General features: G+C 41.0%; 2 protein-coding genes across 2 annotated transcripts in view; both read left to right on the forward strand.

Moving 5' to 3' along the window:
• The window catches only part of Tmem236 (transmembrane protein 236), a 49,058-nt gene extending 38,239 nt beyond the window's left edge, over positions 1-10,819 (forward strand). Inside the window, exon 4 of the mRNA XM_034509562.2 lies at positions 7,661-10,819. Within this exon, the coding sequence (XP_034365453.1) occupies positions 7,661-8,229 (569 nt within the window). The 3' untranslated portion in view covers positions 8,230-10,819. The remainder of the gene's footprint in view (positions 1-7,660) is intronic.
• A 7,549-nt stretch (positions 10,820-18,368) lies between these two features.
• Mrc1 (mannose receptor C-type 1) overlaps positions 18,369-22,201 on the forward strand; it is a 94,222-nt gene continuing 90,389 nt past the window's right edge. Inside the window, exon 1 of the mRNA XM_034511122.2 lies at positions 18,369-18,604. Coding sequence (XP_034367013.1) covers positions 18,523-18,604 — 82 coding nt within the window. The 5' untranslated portion in view covers positions 18,369-18,522. The remainder of the gene's footprint in view (positions 18,605-22,201) is intronic.

Consider the following 22,201-nt stretch of genomic DNA (forward strand, 5'->3'; position numbering starts at 1 on the left):
CCAGGGCCTGTGAAATATTCTGCCTGAAAAGATGAGGTAGAGAAAAAGTAAGGGGGGCATCTAAGGTCAGCTGGCCTTCACACACATGCACATGGTGGTATACACACACAGGAACACATACCAAAAAGTATATGCCTGAGAAAAATTATATTTGCACTATGTACTGACTTCTTTTTATTATCCCTTTATATATATATAATATTATCGTAATATATATATTCTTGATCTATTGTGTTTATAAGCAGCATAGAGAAGATTTAAACTCCACAGGATGATATGCATAGCTTATTTGTAAATGTTGCATCATTTTTATCATGAACTAGAGCATCCTTGGATTTGGCATCCCAGGAACATCCTAGGAACGAATCCCATGGGATAACCATACTTTCCTTTTCAAGCCCCATCATCATCTGTTATTTTATCCTTCTTGCTCTAACTATGGGAGGCTCAGAGTCCTAGCAGCCAGGTCTATCTCTGTCTTGTTTGCTTCATAACTCTCTAAAGTCTAGCTTACACCTGATGCAGTGATGTTTTTTATTTGGTTGCCTTTTTACTTTGTGAGACAAAATCAGGTTGTGTAGCCTTTGCCATTATGATGAACCTGCTGCCTCAGTTTCCCAAGTCTGGGATTATAAGTGTATATACCATGCTCAGCTTTTATGTGGTATCCTAACATTTGTTTGATCAGAAGAGCCAATGGGGAGTCTACTTTGTGACTTTTGGTATCAGCTTCCTCCCTGGATCTTCAAGTTTCCTCTCCTCCAGTCCTCCCTGTGGCCTTTTTTCATTCTGTTTATATAATTTATGGCCTTCTCTTTGCAAGAGGAAACACACATTAACTAAAAATGCCTCACCACTGATTTGCTCTGGAGTGTCATATACTCTCCTTGAGAGCCATCAAGACATCAGGGGAGTGAGAGGCAGAAATACAAGTAAATTGTGAAGTAGAGCAGGCAAAGATTACCTTCTTAAGCTCAACTGTTACCAAAATAATGTGTTTTAATTGTTCATTTGGTAGAATAAAGATAAAAGCTGTTTCAGCCATTGACACAAATGCAGAACAGGTTTCAGTGCATTCAGACACCTTGAGTCTCTAAGCTCAAATCTTTTCTTCATTTTCTGATATGTATGTGTGTCTGTCTATCTATCTATCTATCTATCTATCTATCTATCTATCTATCTATCTATCTATCTATCCAAATAGAACAAATAACCAACAGCAAGAAGAAGACTGTAGGAGGAAATTTAAGCAGTGTTAATTTGGAAAGGTTGGTAGTCTTGGGGTCAGCTTTTGAATTTGCAGCACTTCTGTCTTGATAGCCCATTGCTGGTCTACTCCAATGAACCACATGTTTCTTGGCTTGTTCAGCCCACTTTTGCTCCACTGGGAGGGAGAGACCCCTGCTTTATAGTTCTAGCTCATCACAGTGGAAGTCAGGATGACACCCCCAAATCTAAACTCATCCCCATAGAGCTGGTGTGACACATGATGTTCCCAGACCCAACTTTACTAAAGATATACTGACTCAGTATATTTTCAAAACCAAACCCTAGCTAAGGACTCGGTGCTCTGACCAACAGCTCTTCTTAGATATCACAGTTCTGAATGACCATAGTGTGTCACTTCTTACAGTGTCACTTCTTGGCTTTAAAACAAAGCATAATTTGAAATCATTTGTCAAGTTGGTGTTGTGTGTGGTATTAAGGTTTGCAAAAGGATTTTAGGTTTTTCCTTTATTCTTTTTTTGTTGATGTGTGTCACTTGTATTCATACATACCCCTGGCCTTCTCTATATTCCCTTATTCTCTCTTGCTGGTCCCCTTCATTCTGTCTGATAGGGTCTCCTCTGCTTTTGTGTAATATATACATATACACATAAACATACACACACACACATATATATATATATGCACACACACATATAATACTCTTTTGTTTTCTATTTTCTTTTTTTTTTAACAGTCAAGATTTGTTTTTCATATAAATAACTTTGTCTACTAAGTGAAGCAAAGGAGAGTTCTCTATGCCATGACATACTCTAAGAAATGTATTTTCTCTTGAACTCTTTCATGTGTGTATATATGTGCATGAGTATATGTGTTATGTGAAAAAAACTTTGTTGAGGGAGATACAATACACAGATCTATTCACCCCAGGTAGTGACCAAAGCACTGATACCAAGAAAGTCCAACTTGGTGAATCAGACAGTTTAACTGGGCTTACTTAGAGGACTATGGTTGAGGAGATAATTGCAGGAGCAAAAATGATTCAAAGACAGCTATATCACCAAAGCCCAAACCAGCATGGTGACAGTTCACAGAGCTGGGAACCTGGAGTCCACTACACAGCCTGCAGGCAGCTCATGGGGCTGGAGTATGTCTCCCCCCCCCCTTTTTTTTTTAGCTGCTCTAAACATCTTCCAAGAAAGCTTTTCTGGCTTTTGTTTCTTCCTGATAGCTAGTCTGGCCTCAGAGTCTTCTTTGCAGCTTGTCTTAATCTTTTTGGCTCGGTTACCCTAGTCTGAGAGGGACTCCCAGATTTTATTGCTTACTCTGGAAGGGAGGAGCCTAGTGAGTCCGGTCTGGTTTAAGAACTTCCTGAAGCTATTTTGAATTCTTTACCATCCTGCTTAAAGAGCTTCCCTTCAGGATGCACTCTGTTCATCTCAGAGGAGACAGTTACACAACAGTATGTACATGTAGAATTCAGATGTCAATCTTGAGTGTCAGTCCTCAGCAGCTGTCTACTTGGCTTTTGAAACAAGATTTTTCACTAGACTGGACATTGATCATTATGTAGGCTGTTTAGCAAATGAGCCCTTAGGATCTGGCTGTCTCTACCTTTCCATATCCAAAATTGTTTTAAAATGTAAGTTCTGGGGTCAAGCTACATGCATGCTTTCACAGCAAGTGTTAACCAACCACTGTCTCCCAGCACTCTATGGATTCTTTAAAAGTTAAGTGAAATATACAAGTAAGCAACTGACTTTAAAAAGAGGATCTTTATGGATTTTAAAGCAATAATAACTTATAGAGTGTCGTATTCTTTTAGCATTGTTCATGAAATGATAACCATTCGGACCATTGTGGCTTCTACTGTGAGAGAAGAGGTATCTAGGTGTTGCGGCCCAAGTTGCCCCACACTTGGGGGCCAGAAATCTTGAGAACTGCACTACCCCACGTTTGGAGGCCAAAATGTCTCGCACTGCCAAAAAGCCTTGGGGATTAACTTGTTAGACCGTACTGCCCCAAGCTGCTCCAGTCCTCGGGTCAGGGTTCAGCAAGAGAGAGAGAGTGAGGATGGACTGGAATAATGGAGACCAGACAGAGTGTGATTCAATCCCATTTATTCTTCAGTCTCTCTTCCTAGTCCAAGTCCCAAGTCTTGAGTTCCTAGTCCCTAGTTCCTAGTTCCTAGTGCCTCCAACTTCCAAGTTACTTCTTCCAAGTGCCAAATTTCTACTGCCTAATAACTAACTCCAAGTTGTACTCTAAGTTGTACTCTCTAACCTAATTCCTAGTTCCAAGTTGTACTCTAAGTTGTACAGTCTAACCTAATTCCTAGTTCCAAGTTGTACTGAACTCTTCTGGCTGCCTCTTGCCTTTTATATGTCTCACTTCTAAGCCACGCCTCTAAGTCACATCTTTAAGTCATGCCCTTAGGCCTTGTCTCTAAATCTGATCTCTAAATCATGCCCTAAAGTCTAAAGCCTTTAAGCTCTAAATCACAGCTTTAAGTCTCATACACCCAAGGGAAGATCCTGGGTATCTAAAGAAAGATGTTATTCTTTGTTCATTGCTGAGCTTTGATGACCAAGAACCAGAGACTAGATAACCCAGGGACCTAGGGTAAAACCAAACACTACTGCTCTGGGGGTGGGGGAGTAACAATTAGATGATTCCTTGTGACATTCTTTACACTCATAGATCAGTGTCTATCACTTTGTTTCATATTGTTGTTGTGTTGTTGTTTTGTTTTGTTTTTTTAAGGAAAGGTCTCTCACTGAACCTGGAGCCCTTTGGTTTGCTAAGGCTGCTGGTGATGAGTGTCAAATCTCTTCTTCTCCATACCTTCCCTGCACCCACCACAGCAGCATAGTGTTGATTTTCTGCTTGGGTGCTGGGGATCTATAAGAATTTTCTATGATTTGTAACCCCTAGATGTGGGGAGCCGACAGAAGACGGCTATGATCCTTGCAGCCATCTTGAGCCATATACCCTGACAACAGACTTGATTACAATAGCCTACAACAGCTGAGCATATCCTGATCTAGTTTTGAAATTTTGTATAGATAAACTAGTCAATATTTTATTTTATTTTTTTTGTCCTTGCACCTACAATAAATTCTCCATTCTCAGTTTATGACTTTTAGTTACCAGATAATGGTCTCACAGCTAACCTAGAAGGAATAATTTTCCCTGATTGTAAATTTGTTCCAAGCCTGCTTTCTTATCCTAGTGCCATTATCCATGACACATGAAGTTTTAAGGAGTCCTATTTGTAGCTTTAGAGGTTAGAAATTGTGCATATAAATTTAGGAATTTTATAAAATTATTAGGAATTATGAAATCATCAATTTGTCTACACTGTTACTACATGATTATATATCTTTATGTTGATCTGCAGAAAATCTGCTCAATAGGGTAAGTTGATGCCCAGGAATTCTTAGGCTATATAATAGTGACAGAAAAGGCATATCAATAGCAAGAAGCAATCCAGGGATGAAGTGTCTTGGGACCTTGCCTCAGAGTTTGCCCATTGCAGAACATGCAAAATGGTGAGCCATCTCCAGAAAAGTCACTTGCATGCCTTTAACCTTTCCTAGATGGTTTCTGACACTCTTAGGCACTTTTTCTTCTGTTTGTTTGTCTTGTTCAATTCCAATGTATTAGTTATGTTTTTTATCATGTTATATTGCATTTAGTATATTAATTGTTATATCTTAGAGGCCTGTTTGTTTTCTAATGAGAGACAGAAAGGGAATGGATCTGGATGGGAGGGGAGATGTGATAAACCATGAAAAATAGATATATATTATAATATATATGCTATATTATGTGAGAAAAAACTATATTTAATAAAACAATAATCACATTTTATTAAAAATGAATAAATGAATGATTGAACAAAAGAAAAGAAAAAAGAAATTAAGAAAAAAGAAGGAAGGAAAGAGAGAGAGAGAGAGAGCAACAATTGAGAAAAGCCCCTGAAGTCAACCTCTGGCTTCTACATGTATTTTCACACACACACACACAACACACACACACACACACACACACACACACACACACACACACACACACCACATCCAATGCATCCCCCAACACAAACAAAAGAGCAATAAAAACTTAGATAATTTTTGTAGCTTATAAAAACTTAGCTTAATCTTAAAATTTGTAAATAATTAACTATATGAAAAAATGACTGAGGGTTAATGTATACTTAATAAATAGTCTTATCTTAGTAACTAAGCTTCTTAGTCATGAAGCAAAACTTATCTCACAATGTTTCACTTTCAGTCCAGATAGTTTTTTATTGACATTGTGTCTTTGACTTTCGGATCTTCTCACTGAACACTCCCTTTACCTTTGGTCTGTCTGGATAACAGGACTTCCCATAATATTTTCTCAATAAACTTGTGAGGCTGATAAAATCTTAGCAACAAAAAAATGGTGTTTAAGTGGATAAGTGTTTGACAATGATGTGCAATAGGGCCTTGGGAGAGGGCTCAGTCAGTAAAGTCCTTGCAAGCAAGCATGAGAACCTGAATCCAATCCCCAGAACCCACATGAAAACTAGACATGGGGCTAGAGCAACTACTTAACACTTAAGAGCACTGGCTACTCTTCCAGTGGACTAAAATTTGATTCTTAGCATTCATATGGTAGCTAACAACCACCCGTGACTCTAGTTTCAAGGTATCCAATGGTCTTTTTGGCCTGTTAGGATCAGATATACATGTGACAGAGCTATCCATATAGGCAAAATGCTTATACAAATAAAATAAATCTCAAAAAATGAAGATTAAAAATATTGGAGATTGTGGCAGGTACTTGTAAGCCTTACCCTGGGGAGGAGAGACAGGTGGATTTCTGGGTGGTTTTGGCTAGCCAGGTTATCCTAGTCCGTCACCCTGGTTCCCAGTGAGAGACCCAATATGTAAAAACAAAGGAGGACACCATCTAAGAAACAACATCCAAAGATGACCCCTATCATCTGCATCCACATGCATATATCCCTTCACATGCACATTCACCCACACATGTACAATGTACACACACGCACACACACACACACACACACACAGTGTGACAGGGATCAGTGATATTCCCATTCTGCTGACAAGTACATTGATCAACATACAAGCTCATGACTGAAATATGACACTCCTGTTGTCTGCTTCTCAAACCCTGGGAAAGAACTGCTTACCTATTTTTATGAAGATTCTCTGTGGCTCAAACAGCTTTTCCCATGCTAGAAAACTAGTGTATAGTCGGTCCTGTGAACCTATTTCATCTTACCGAGTGACAAGCTGGTAAATGCTTCGTTCACCTGGTTTTGATATTCATGTCTTTTATAATCTTGCTTCTACACAGACAATAACAGTTATAACATTAAAAGTTTGCCAATTGGAGCCCAGCCATTGAGGCTGGGGGATCAAGCTCTGCCCTGATCTTGAACTGGACCATCATTTAACCTCACGTGTTCCAGTTCTAAACCTGGAAATGGACTGATAATCATTTCCTCATTGGTCCCAAGGATTCAATAAGTAATCAATAATGCCTTTTCTGTCAAATCATGAAAACCACTTAGGTTTCATATCCAGAAAAAACACCAACATGCCAAGCAAACTTCTGAAACGTTTTTAGTATGTCATTCACTCAGCCACTGTTTTCTTCATGTTAAAGATTTGAACTTTTATCTTAAGAACTAACATTTAAAATATTTGTTTTCATTATGTGTCTGTGTGGAGGTGTGTGCACAGGCGGGAGCAGGTGCACATTGGGGATGGAGGCTTTCAGTCTGCTGGAGCTGCAGTTGCAGAGATCCACCTGACGAGGGCGCTAAGTACTGAACTCAGGTCCTCTGGACACTAGCAAGAACAGTATGAGATAATCATTGCTGCCGCCTAGCCATATAAAATTCCAGCGCATAGAATTTTATTTTCAATTTGAATTTTAAGTTTTACATGTGCGTTCGGGCATGGGTTCGTCAAAAGGGACATGTGCACGTCACAGAGTCCTTTTCTTTCCATATGGATTCTACCAACAGAGCAATCCCTACTCTCTCCCCTCCCCGTTTCTTTTCTTCCCCCTCCCCCTCCCTCCCATCTATCTATCTATCTATCTATCTATCTATCTATCTATCTATCTATCTATCTATCATCTATCTATCATCTATATATCTGTCTATGTATCATCTATCTATCTATCTATCTATCTATCTATCTATCATCTATCTATCTGCCTGTGACACTGTCCTTGCAACAGGTCTTTCTAAGTACCTTAGATCAACTTCTATTTTGCCATCCTTCCAGCTTCTATGTCCTCTTCCCACACTAAGATTGTAGAACCACCATTGAATTCAGTTTAGATGTGTAAATGAAACAATTTTAGATTAAAGAAACAGTTAGTATTCAAATCTATCAATGTTTTGTAGGTTATGAAGACAATGACATCCGTGTAACCTCGTTGCAACAGATAAAAACCGTGACAGAACAGGTGGCTCAGAGTGATGAAAATCCTGCATCTGCCCAGGCAGTCAAGCCCACTCCGAGGCCCCGGACCCGGAATCACGTGGCAGTGGTGGTCCAGCCCCTGGAGCCCTCCTTTGAGTCTGGAATCCTGAGGACGATGTCTCAAAGGGACGTCCGGGCGGAGCTGTTCTTGCGAAGCTTCCTCATGTGGTCCGACACAGTAGAAATGCTCCGCGTGGCCGGGCACCAGGCAGTGTACAAGTCAGGCTGGCTGTACCCGGTCTACTTATTCAGTTTCATCTCTCTCCTGCGAATGGTCTTCACGCCTAAGAACCCTCTCCTCAGTTCCCTGGGGATCCTGATGCAAGATTTGCCCTTTGTTTTTCTTAGACTCAGTTTAATCATTGCCTTGGGGACGATCACGCCAGTACTGGGCCTTTGTAAAAATATCCTAGTGACCGTGTCATATATTTACTTCAATTATGTAACCAAACTCAGGCCTTTCTCTGCCTTTGAAACTTCTCCATTTTGAACAGCAAATGCTTGTTCTTCAAATAGTAAGTCCTTCTGATTATGCATGTAAACACATTTGTAAAGTTTTTCTAGGCATAAGCTTTTATGGTATATAGAATTAACCATTTCCAACCTGTATCATAGCTTTTTAAATATATATATATAAATGGTGCTACACTTAAACAAAATTATATTTCTCCAAGTTGCCTCTTCCAGGCTTCCAGAAAGCTTAGTTGTTAACTTTAGACATGCATAATCTACTTTTGGCTATAAATCACTCCTTAGTAAAGCCTTTTAAAAAATAACAGGAGCCACAAGATAGCTTAAGAATGAGATTTTTATCCATTCTTTTACCCAGTTAGTCCATTGACGAACAGTTTGTGGCTTAATTATTTGAAATTAGTTTTAGAAAATAACTTGAGGTTATTGAATATATTTTAGAGTTTGTCTGAAAACTGGAGTTTTAGGGTCTTGTTCAAAATTTCTCTCTCTCTCTCTCTCTCTCTCTCTCTCTCTCTCTCTCTCTCTCTCTCTCTCTCTGTGTGTGTGTGTGTGTGTGTGTGTGAGTGTGTGTGTTTTCAGCAGTGAGGATTGAACCGCAGGGCACACCATCTTAGTAGTAGCACACACCTACCAGTGAGCTACATCCCTGGCCTTAGAAATACATTTCTTCCTCCTCTGCAGTGACCTCTATTATGTTCATTGACTGCGTAGAAAACTAGGGCCTTCAGCAGACACCAGCCTGACAAAGCTTCCTTAAAGCTTCTTAGTACTTCAGTACTGAGGGTAATGGAGCCAAGGTACGTTGTGATTCCTAGATAGTTTTATCATGGACACCATAAACTGAACACAACGTGCAAGAGTGAAACATATATGGAATTTGATGTCATCATAAAAAAGTCAACTACAAGGCTTATTTAAAATGATAGTTTGAGCTTAGTGGGATGCCGAAGGTGTCTTGCATTACACTAGGTCTTGAGTATCTTCCTGCTCCAACGATCATACACACAGTCACGAACTCTGCATGTGCTAAATTGGATACTCATATCCAAGCGGAGATTCTCTGTTCATAAGAGGAGTATGTAAGAAGTTGATCTCTGCAGAGAAATGTGGAAACAAATAGCTTACGAACAGATGAGTAACTCTGAATGTACCTGGCCTCCGTTCTGTGCCCCTCCCCCAAGCCCCTTTCCCATTATGTCTCATAGTTCTTACACAGTAGAGATCTTGTAATTGTTAAACCCTGCTTACCAGCTCTGTGATTTGAGGCTAGTTCCTTGAATGCTGTGCCCTCCCCGCACTGGTACGCAAAAGGTGAACACAATATAAATACTTATTTAGTAGTGTCAGGGGATTGTGGGATTTGGAGTGATCTCAACACAGTGTCGAACAAATAATAACCCCTTAATAAATGCTGAGAATTGAACGACACCATCCCACATTTCTGCCCACCCTTTGAGAATAATACTTTATACCTGGCATTTATGACATATAGCATGTCTGATCTCAAGGTTACCCCAGACAAGTGTTTATCCATCACTCTTGTGGTCAGTAGCCAATGAATTGTTAAATATTTAGATGAAAGTGAATGTGGAAAGCCGTTCTTCCACTTGAATAGAACTTCTTTGAGTTTTCAAAGTACTCAGACTATGGCACTGTGTCTCTTCTATTTTAATTTTTTTTATTTTGGATGCAGAATCTCCCTATGTAGTTCAGACTGGTCCGAACTCACTGTGTAGCCATGTAAGTTTGAACTTGAACTCATCACCCTCCTGCTTCCACTCCCAAGGCTGGGATTCCAAAGATGTGCATTGCTGAGAATTAACACACCCTCACCAGCCCACCAATGCCACACGAGCAACCTGTCACTAAGCCACACCCCTGGACTGCACTTTCTGGGCTTGAAAGCTTTTGATTATATAGGTACTTTTCTTGGTTTCTCATTAACTTGACAATCCCACACGAGGAAGCTTGAGAGTGTCTTGTTTAGCTACGCCTCTGTCCTACGGTTAGATGCTCACAATGTTTCTAACATAAATACATACCTTCTAAAATTAAGAAATGCCTGCAACCAAGTGACTGATTTACAATATTCATAAATACAAAACTCGTTTACATAAATGTACATATCCTTATTTTGCAATTTTGAGGGAATGAGCACTCAGTAAACTCTAAAGTATTACCTGAGCTAAATCTGCACTTTGTGTCTGACAGTCGAACATGGATATGCCTGATATCTGGGGATGTTAGCAATACTTGAAACTGGTAATGAAGGCATATATAACAAACAGATCATGTCAGACAGGAAAAGCTTTGAGTCTCTAGCCTGAATGCACAGATGTTTATAAATCTCAAACCTATGGTATTTAAGAGACATTACAAGAATTTATGCAAATGTAGCATCGATAGTTTTACATTATGTAATTAAAACCTATATTACTAAAATTGTACTGTAATTCTTATAAACTATTTATTGTTGATGGTATTAAAGGTTTGTGTTCTAATAAAAAACTTAACTTCTTCTGTAAAGTGTGAATGAAAAAACTGGACAGATCTGCAATAGACTATGTGGTATTTAACTCTAAATAAAATAAGAAGTTGCATGATAATTATGTGTAGGTATATTTTGGAGGCTGCTTTATTGGGTTCCTATATCTATCTCCCTGCCAACCCTTATTTCAGCCTAATCCCTTCCAACCCCTCAACAGTAGGTAGGAGAGAAAGAAGGTTAGAGGGGAAAGGGGGTGCAGACCTTTTTAGACTATTTCCTACTGACTAGAGGCATCAAGTTCCCTGGAGCAAATCCAATCTTCATCATCAGAATATTTCCAACCAGCAATCTAGCAATAGCAAACACAGCAGCAGGAACCAGCAGCAGCAGGGATCAGACGGGGGTGGGGGTTGGCGGGGCAGCATCGGGGAGCAGCAGCCAGCATAGACCCTCACGGGGCTCTCCCACTTATATCCTCTCAGGAGTCCCCAGAATTCCAAACATAAACTATCTGGAGCTGGCAAAAATCATGCCTCTCCTAGAGCATGAGACAATCACAGTTAGTGACTGTGAATAGCCTGAAGCAGCCCTATAGCCTGTACCTGGGATTAAAACAAAAACATTCATGCAACATTACTGCGTGTTCTTTTTAAAAAGAAATTAAAATTCTCACTACAATTATGTCTTCATTCAATGTCAACTTTATATAAGATTAACTGCTGAGATACATAAAATGTATCTATGACTGGACTAGTGTCATATAACAATTTATATGGAAATTTAATTGTCTTTTTTTCTGGTGCCTTTTCTTTCTTCAAGTTAATGCTGGCATTACAGTATGCCAGCCTGAGTGGTCAGTTAGCATGCCACTTCTCTGAGTGGCCACTCTCCTAAGGCACAAGAACCTAAAGAGAAAGGAAGCAGTTTGCTTTGCTTGCTGTGTGCACAACGTGGGCTGTGTGGTTTGTTTTACCAAATACCTCAACAACCTTTTCTACCTAATGAACATTAAAAGTACGTTGAATTGGATTTCACAAAAACAAGATATACCTCTTAGCACTAATGGTGTCAAAATAGCTCCCTACATCCATGAGGAAACAATAATTAAAAAAAAGGAAAGGTATGGCTAATATATGGAACAAAAATATTTGTTTTGTTTTTGTGGGGGTTTTTTTGTCATTTTTAATCTTTAAATTTTATTTATTTATTATCTATATACAGGGTCTCATTGTGTAGCCCTGGGTTTCCTGGGATTTGCTACATAGCCCAGGCTGTTCTCAAGCCAAGAGTGATCCTTCTGCCTCTGTCTCCTGGGTGCTAGGATAGTTACAGGTGTGTGCCAGCATGCTCAGTTATTTTTACCTTTTAATTAAAATCTGAGTAACTCTTTTGTTGTGAGGTTTGCTTCATTATGGGAGTGTGTTTACTTGTCTTTTAGCTGCCTGGCAGTCTGCCTCTCTTTCCAGCTTTGCAGTCATGTGGTACAAACACAGAGACAGCAAGACAGGGTTAGAGAAACAGAGGTGTGTATGTGTAAGCACATGGGGACAGGTCCAACTACCCTGAAGAGAACACCAATGGCTCAGGCTTTAAGATCAACAACTGATACATAGGACCTCATGAAACTGAAAGGCTTCTATAAGGCAAAGGACACTGTTAATAGGACAAAATGTCAACCTACAGATTGGGAAAAGATCTTCATTAACTCTACATCCAATAGAGGGCTAGTATCCAAAATATATAAAGAACTCAAGAAGTTAGACTTCAACCCAACTAAAAAATGGGGTACAGAGCTAAACATAGAATTCTCAACAGAGGAATCTCAAACAACCGAGGTGCACTTAAAGAGTCTGCAGATCCATCTTGTCAGCCCCAAGGTTAAAAAGTTAGAATGTCAGTGAATTTCAGCTGTTCAGTTCTGAAGGCTTCCATAATCTATCTCTCACCCGTCCCTCCTCATCACTCACTCTTCAGGCTAGAAGGGCAATCCCAACATTCCTAGAAACAGTGTGGATAATAACGACCTTACTCTCCAAATACCAGACTGTAGGTGTTGAGGGTGACGTGTTTTGTAATTACTTGGGCAATTCTGTTTAACCTTAAACTAGAAGTTCTAGCCAGAGGAATCAGGTTAAAATTTTAAATCACCTAAATTAGAGAGAAAAAAGGGACTTTTCCTCTGTCTGTAGATGGTATGACTTTATATGTAGAAAGCTCTAGAATGTTGTTAAAGTTGCAAGAAATATACAAATATCAATAGTATTTTCATACTCTGATTATGAACAACCCAAAAGGGAAATCAAGGAAATAATTCTATCTACAATGACATTTGGTTTGAATTGACATTTGGTGGTTCGAATGAGAATGTTGTCTGTAGGCTTAAATATTTGAAAGCTTGGGCCCCAGTTTGTAGACCTGTTTGGGAAGGATTAGAAGGTGTAGCCTTGTTGGAAGAAATATGTCACTGGGGGTGACCTTCAGAGTTTCAAAAGCCTGTGCCATTCCCAGTTAGCTTACTCTGTACCTCATACTTGTGAATCAAATGCAAGCTCCGAGCTATTGCTCCAGTGCCATGGCTGCCCGCCCACTAAAATGCTCCTTGCCATGATGCTCCTGGACTCACCTTCTAAAACTGTAAGCCCAGTAAACACTTCTATAGTTGTCTTTCTCATGGTTTCTTAGGACAGTGATAGAAAAGTAATTAAGACAACATTCAAAATAATAAAATATTTAGGAGTAAATTTAACCTCCAGGAAGCTCAGTAACAAGGATAGGACTCAAGGTGGGGGTGAATGCATGGATCTCATTGTGAAAAGGAAATAGACTTCCTTGTGGGAGGGGGTCTCAATAGGGAGATGGGGATGGAAATAGGCAGGACGAGGTTGGGGGAGGACAGAGGAGAGAGTACTGAGAGAGACAATTAGAATCCCAGGCAGGAGCATCTCTGAGATGAGCTAGAAACTTAGTGCAATGTAAACTCCTGGAAATCTTTCTAGTAAGGCGGGGATACAGAGCCTACGGTAATCAGACCAGACTGGGCAGCCACTCCCAGTGGAGGAACTGGGATACCAACCTAGCCACAAAACCTTCCTCCTGTCGACAAGATGTGCTGGGGTAAAGATCACATAGAAATGTGGAAGTAGACAACCAATGACTGGATCAGCTTGAGACCCATGAGAGGGAGCCCGCCCCTGACACTGTTTGAAGGGCCAGAAACCAGAAACCAGAAACCAGAAACCAGAAACCAGAAACCAGAAACCAGAAACCAGAAGCTGGATAGCCTAAAGACTTGGGATAGAACCAAACAAAACTGGAAAAAGAAAGAAAGAAAGAAAGAAAGAAAGAAAGAAAGAAAGAAAGAAAGAAAGAAAGGAAAAAGAAAATAAATGAAATGATTCCTAAAGATATTCTGCTACACACATAGATTGGTGCCTAACTCAGTTGTCATCAGAGAGGCTTCACCCAGAAACTGGAAACAGATGCAGAGACCAAAAATTAGGTGGAGCTTGGGGAATTCTGTAGATGAAAAAGATTGTAGGAGTCAGAAGGATCAAGGACACCATAAGGAAACCCACACAATCAGCTCACTTGGGCCTATAAGAGGGCACATGAATGGACCTAACAACCAGGAAGTCTGCATGGGATGGACTTAGGCCCTCTGCACATATGTTACAGTTGTGTAGTTTGGGCTTCACGTGGGATTCCTAACAGTGGGAGCAGGAGCTGCCTCTTCTAACCTCAACGGGAGAGGATGCGCCTAGTCTTACTGTAACTTGATAGGCCATGGCTGGTTGATATCCGTGGGAGGGAGGCCTGACCTTTTCTAAATTGAAACAGAGGTGGGGGATGGGAACGCAGAGCTGCAGTTGGATGTAAAAAATATAATTAAATTTAAAAAATAACCTTAAAATTTTTATGTTCTGCTAAGTATAAAACATAGCTAAAAGTAAGTATAAAACATAGCTAAAAGAAATTGAAGAATTAAGTAGAAAGATTGCCCAAGTTCATGCAATAGAACTAAATACTATGAAGTGGATGGCAGTTTTTGAAGAGATGCACAGAAATGGGCCAACCTTATCCAAATCACAAAGTTGCTTAACTTTATATATAGAAAATCCTATCCAAAAATCTGCATGGAATCTCAAATAGCCAAAACAATTTTCAAAGAAATTAGAGGACTTGTAATTTCTGATTTTAAATTTTACTACTAAACCATACTTCGGTAATATAAACACTATAATACTGGCAGGAGATAACCAGTGGGCTAACACAGAGCCTATCTGGAAATTCCACCATGTGTGGCAGCTGACTTTGGACAAGACTATTTATTGTGGAAGCAATAGTATTTCAACAGGAAATGATGGAGAAGCTGGGTGCCCCCATGTAGAATGACAGGTGGCTTCATACTCATACAGAAAACCCCACGTGAATCAAAGATCTGCACATGTGCTAAGGCTATGGAACCCTCAGAAGAATGAATCAGGGAAAATCTTCCTAACACTGGATTTGATAATGACACATTGGCTGTGACATCAAGAAAAAAAATAGACACACTGAACTTTCTCAAGATTAAGACCTTTTATGTCAAGGGACATTTATCAGAAGAGTGAGCTGGGCACAATGACATGTGTCTGTGATCCTAGCGCTTGGAAAGCTGATACAGGAGGATGACACGTTTACACCCAGCTTAGGTTACATGGTGAGACCCTGACTCAAAATTAAAAAAAAAAAAAAAATGAAGGATGCAGTGTTGGAGGTAAGGAGAGGGAGCTGAGAAGAAGAAAAATGAGAAAAACAGAGGAAGGAAAAAGCAGAAAGAAGACCACGGGTTACTAGAAAATTTTAACAACACACTCATTTGATAAAAGATTAGTATTCAGACTATAAAAATCTACTCAAAAACCACAGAACCACAGATGTTAAGAATGAATTCTGGACCTGGGCTAGTACTTCTCCACAGAAAATCTGTGAGTGGCCAGAGGGCATATGTGAATAACTGTAATCACAGCAGCCAGTACAGAAATGCAAATCATACTATAGACACCTCTCTCATCTAAAAGAATGGGTCTTATCAGAAGCAGAAATACATGTTAGTGAGGATGTGGAGAAATTCGACTCTTGGTCAAGTAGAGGGTAAATTGGAATAGTCCATGTGGAAAACAGCTTGTGTGGGGAGACAGGAGAGAAGCCCAGAGGACCAGGAGAATGAATGGAGATATGCAACTGCAGGGGGTGAGGGTCTGTGGGAATCTCTAGAAAGTTCCAGAGACCTGGCATGAGAGAGGCTCCCAGGACTCAGTGGAGATGGCCTTAGCCTAAATGCCCAACAGTGGGGAGATGGAACCTGAAGAGACCACCTCTAGTAGACAGACATGGTCTCCAGTGGAGGAATTGGGTTACCAACTTACCTTCAAAAATTTTGACCCAGAAGTGTTCCTCTCTAAAAGAAATACAGGGATAAAAATGGAGCAGTGATTGAGCTGACTGAGACAGATGCAGACACTTACAGCCAACCATTGGACTGAGGTTGGGGACCTCTATGGAAGAGTTAGGGAAAGCACTGAAGGAGCTGAAGAAGATGGCAACCCCATAGGAATTACAACAGTGTCTACTAACCTAGACCTCTGAGGATTCCCTGAGACTTACATGGGCTGGGCCGTGGCCCCTGGCGCATATGTATGTCTCTTATGTCCTCACTGGGAGACCATGGGCCTAATCCTGTAGAGACTTGATGCCCCTGGGAGGGAGATGTGTGTGTATGGGTGTGGTGGGGGAGGGGCAAGGGGAAATGGGGGTGATGGGGGGGGACACCCTCTCAGAGGCAAAGGGGAGGGAAAATGGGATGAAGAACTCGTGGAAAGGGGACAGGGAAGGGAGCAATGTTTGAAACGTAAATAAATAAAACAATTTAAAAAAAAAACCCTAAGCTCTGAATTGGATGCTTCAGGGTTTTGAAGAAGAGAGAAGAGAGAAAGTGCTATTTTTCATGGTTCCTGGCAATACAAAGATTGTTTTAAGGGCAGTGCCATGGAAATTCCCACTCCGCCATCACCTGAAATCATGGATTTGTGTTGACTTGGTCATCCCTTCTAACCTGATAAATGTTCCAATAAGATAAAGACGACGATAAAGACAAAACTTGTGGGATGTTGAACTTCACTTTATATCAAATCCAGGGACTCCTTACTGATTCTGATTTTTATTCATGTGTGTGTACAACTCACTGGCATAATAAAACCATGGATATACAAATGCCTGCAATTAAGTTAACTCTTATTTACCTCTGAAAATAAATCAATGTAAACCCCAATTAGGCAAAACAATTTGAATGGCTTGCATTTAAAAGACCAATTAAAACATTTTGGGGCAGCAGGCATGGTGGGGCACACCTATAATCCCAGCTCTCAGAAAGCTGAAACAGAGGAATCAAGAATTCAAGGCCAGCCTGAGCTACAAAAGCAAGACTGTTTCAGTGTTCTTCTGATAAGCCAGCTTAAGCAGCGTCTCTCCAGTTTGGGGAGAATTTTCTTTGTCAGTTAAGCCTTGGTAGAATGGAAAGGAACTTTCCTACTTCTTCTCTCAAAATCTTCCTAATGTAGGCTTTTTAAAAAAGAAAATAATTGAGAGAAATCACAACTCTTATTGGGAAGTAAATGTGTACCTTTGCCTCAGAGTTGATGGATCTTAACAGCTTTTCATTTGAAGATAAGCCATTTATTTACAATTTCTAAATCTCCAGTGTTTCCAGAAGCTTCAGTTTGAAGCACTGACATTTCCCACGCTCCAGTTTCAGGTCTTCCCTGACTAACCACTACTATCCATTTCTAAATATTCTTAATTCTTGTTGAACTCCTAGAAAAAAAAAAATCAATGTTTAGGTTGGTTGCATGGTGCTTTGTGCACGACCCTGAAATGTTATGAAGACAGAATCCCACTTTCATCAAATCAACAAGTAACTTTTGGACCCAAGCCAGGCTTTCTTTTGCAAGAGAGAGGTCTTCCCCTTTCTAAACTCAGAGGACTGTGATGGTTGAGGCCAGGCAGCGAACCAACAGCAAAGCTTTTGGGACCGTTTCCTCTGGCTTTCTAGAGAAAGTCTTCTAGAACCTTCTCTCTCTGGGTCTTACTGAGATTGTCTTAAAATTAACTTCTCTTTTATTTTCATTGTAGAGATGGAGTGAAGCTCTATGTGAATCATACCTTTGATCCTTCCCAAGGTGTGTGTGTGTGTGTGTGTGTGTGTGTGTGTGTGTGTGTGTGTGTGTGTGTGTGAGGGGGCAAGGCTCTAAGACTGAACACAGGATTGGGACAGGGGTCAGTTTTACACCTTCAGGAAATGCTTCTGACCTTTGTAGTGAGTGTCTCCCTTTCTGACTACACGCCACGAGAGCCTCCACGGCTTCCTCCTGGAGATTGTCTCTTTCCCCACCCAGATAGTGCCCTCCTATGTGGTTACTGCCCAGCACCTGTGGAGGGCTCAGCTGGGCTGCCTCTCCCTCCTGCAGCCGAGGCCTGGGTCCTAATTTCTCCCCACTTCCTGCGTTCACTCCTCTCCTACACATGTTCCTCTCTCCCCTTCCCCCTGTGCCTTAGCTTACGAAGCAAACTTGTAACTTTTGAATTCCTGTTTTTCTAACCGCCCCCATGTGACAGGATATCTCTCAATTGGAGGGTTTTCCTAAATTCAGGAGACCTTTAAAAGGGACAGCTTCCTCTGTCCTCCTTTTCAGCAGGCAGCTCCCAGACCCTGGACTAAGCAAAGGGACAACCCGGGGACCTGGCTGTATTCTTCAGCTTTTCCCCTTCCCCTCTTCTCCCTCAATGGAAGATACGCTCTGGGCCATGAGGCTTCCCCTGCTCCTAGCTTTTATCTCTGTCATCCCGGTCGCTGTTCAGCTATTGGGTAAGTCTATTTTGATGTGGGGGCTTTGCGTACCATTTTGTTTGGAGTCCTGTGCACATCTGGAAGAGGAGTTGAGCGCACTGTCCTTTCTTTGTTTTTACCTGACCCGCATCTGGCCTACATCTGGCCTTGGCCTGGCATCCAGGGTGGGTGTTGAGCTAGAGCCAGTCGATGATGCTGCTCTCCGGTGTTAGATGCTGTACAGGCTGAAGCTCCCCAGCACCTCCTTCGTCCCGAGGACATTTCTCATGTCTGGGTATTTCTACCTGGTTTGTGCAGTGGCTTCTTGTTTTATGGTTTGCCCTAGTTTTCCGTTTATGCCATTGCTACCTTACTCCCTACAGATACCTCTGAGCATCTCCGGTGGGGAAAGAGGAAGTTGCTGCCCCTCATCCTAGATGCTAATTGATAAGGAGGGGAATCTCCCTCGTGAAGGGACATTGGGATTCTCACACTCGGCTTTTTCCATGAGCCTTTTCATTCATAATTTTTATTGCTAGAAAGTCCATTCTTTTCTGTATCCAAAATTGTTCATACTGTCTCACAGGTGGATGTGTTCGATGCTTAAGTCTGAAGGAGGTTGACATGTCAGTAGGAACTGATCAAGGCTCCTTAGATGCTCAAGGGCATTGCTGAGTCTGTGTTTCTCTGGACTCTTTAGGCACCAGAATGGGAGGGAGTGGGAGAGTCTGCACTCCCAGGTCTATTCCGAGACTTATTTTGGCTTTTCATCACCCTTCATTTTTATCAGACAACTAAAGCCTGTTGGACACAGTTCGTACTCTTGGTTTTAGCCCAAGTCCTGTGGTGACACCCATGCCGGAAGTTCGCTAGGGAGCTGTTTGATAAAGATTTTCTCAAGTAGCTTAGGAATGTTTCCCTCTTTGAGACAGCAGGATGCCTCCCTAATGGCTTTCTCTTTGAGGCTACAAATATGGACAGGATGGTGTGTGAGGTTCTTCCAGTCTGTTTGGGCACGGTTGCTAGAACACAGTATGAAGTCCTGTGGGTCTCGTTGGGAACAGATACTGAGAGAGTGTGAGGTCCTATGGGTTGCTTGATGGACTCAGTTACTGGGACACAAAGTGTCAGGTCTTTCAGGTCTCTCTAGAGAATAAAAAGCAAATAAAAACTGGGGACAGGAGAGGCCCTTCCAGATTCAGATGTCTTTGTGTTACTCGAGAGCCTGTGATTTTCAGCCCCCAACTGGGGGGGGGGGGGTGGATTCTAGACTTGTACACTGCTGTAAAGGCACACCCCCAGACTCTTTTTACTATTTATTTATTTTAAAAGAAGTTTTATTATGTTTATTTCATTTTGGCATATGTGTGCCATAGAAATTCATGTGGAAGTCAGAAGATACTTTACTATATGGGTCCTAGGGATCAAATCCAAGATGTCAGGCCTGGCAAGCAGCACCTTTATCTGCTGAGCCACCTCTGGCCTAAAGGTCATCTGTGCTCATTTTATCTTATCATGCTCTCAATAGCCCAAGTCCCTAAGGGTAAGGTCAGAACATTTGCTTAGTCAACAGCTGATTAAAGGACACCTGAGTTCTCAGGACCACCTTTCCTGGTTTCCCATCAACACACAAGATCCATGGAAAATCTTTTGCTACCTGATAAACTACAAACTTTTCTTTACCCCAAGGGGGCATTCCACCCCAACATCACTGAATGCATTCCAGTGCTGATTGATTGGAGTCTAGAGATGGTAATAGAGGAGCTGCCTGGCCCTTCTTGCTCTTCTGACCCACCTCTCAGGCATTATTGGCAGTGTTTAAGCATCAGTATGTAGGTAGGGAGTTATCCTTAATTAGAGACGTTGGACACTAACCTTGAACACTAAGTGGAAAAATATAATTTGGTGGGTTTGGCTCATGGGTAATGGTGTGTTAGTAAACAAAATGACATTTTTTTTGTAGGAATAAACAAAACATAAAATACTAGCTCATTGGTGGAATTTGCTGTTTTTCCCTCCTATAGTATAAATATTCCCATCATAGTTCACTTCTAACTACTACCCTGAGGCCACGTAAGCAGAATTGGAAAGAGAAGCAAGCAACAGACTCTGGTTGGTTGGTGCCACAAAGCAACCAGGGCACCTTTCCAGATCTTAGAACACAGCAAAACAGGGTGTCACATGAGGGGAAGTTCAACCATAGGAAAGGAGAGGAAGTCATGCCATGGGGGGAAACCTCATTCGGAGGAAAGACTCAATAGCACAGGTGCCACCTTGGATTCTGATGATGGCAATAGGCTTGGGCAGTCAAGTGCCCAGGTTAGTGGATAGCAGGTAGAAGCCATCCTAGGGTACCACTCACTTCCATCTCTGGCTCTTCCAGCCCCCTTTGATTTCTTGCCATAATATAAAACCATTAGAGCATCCCTGCTATATAGCACAATGGGAACTTAAAGCAGATGGGAAGCAGCTAAGCTGTGATTCTGGCACTGACATCTTGCTAGAGCATTCACCTGGATGTGTATCCCATCTTTGTTTCTTCATCTAATGCACAGAAGAGAATTATTCTAATTGTCCCGTGGCTACTGTAGTATCCATTCCTACAGTCGCTCTTGCAAACTCTGATTTCATCTTACATTCATCTCTTACAACATGGATGCTGTATTTATTTGCTTGAGCTCAATTTAGGGAAGAGAAAACTGGCCTCACCCTCCATCCTTCTGTTTGTTGGCTTCCGTGGTCCTTTCTGCATCTTTCTCAGACTTCATGTTGGAAAGCCCGTTTTCTCATTTACCTGGGACAAATACCTAGGTTAGATTATTTCTAGTTAAACATATTTTTATTACATTTAAATTTGTGTATTATGTGTGTCTGTGTCTGTGTGGGGGCCAGGTCTTGTCATGGCATTCATGTGAAAGTCCAAAGACAGATTGTAGGATTTGCTTCATTTCTTCCATCCTGGGGGTTCCAGGGATCAAACTCAGGTCTTCAGGCAGCAAGTGCTTCTATCCATTGAGCTATCTGGTCAGCCCTAAAATTTAAAATTTAATATATATATATATATATATATATATATATATATATATATATTTACATATATAATAGACAAATATACACAAACTAATGCACGATGAAGTCAATGTGTTAGAAAGGAGGTCATGCTATGAGCATAGAGCTGAAGGCCACAGTGTCCTACAGAGCAGAGAGAAAAGTGACATGTTTTACTACATGAAAACCACTTAGGCTTTGAAGACAAAGTGGATTTCAGTAGTTGTGAGCCAGTGACACCCAGCTCCTGAGTATGACTTCAGCATTGAGGCTGGGAGGTGATACTGTTTATCAACTGGACTGTTCTGTTCAGGAAAGGAACATGGGGTTCAAAACAACAGCAGATTAAACTATGGACTTAGATATTCAGATTTGCATGAAGGTTTTTTGTTTTATTTTGTTTTGTTTTTCAAGAGAGGAGAAGGAGGGAATCAGTGTTTAAGCATTTCCTTTAGGGAGAAGAACAAGCTGGTTGCTTTACCTACAGCACATCAGTTGGAGGTTCACAGAGATTCCGTCAGAGAATATTACACTCCGTTTACAGATAAAGATACAGATATGAAATAAGGGGTTTAACTCAGGCGACAC

Source organism: Arvicanthis niloticus, chromosome 8, assembly GCF_011762505.2.
Source record: "Arvicanthis niloticus isolate mArvNil1 chromosome 8, mArvNil1.pat.X, whole genome shotgun sequence".
NCBI classification, from domain to species: domain Eukaryota; kingdom Metazoa; phylum Chordata; class Mammalia; order Rodentia; family Muridae; genus Arvicanthis; species Arvicanthis niloticus.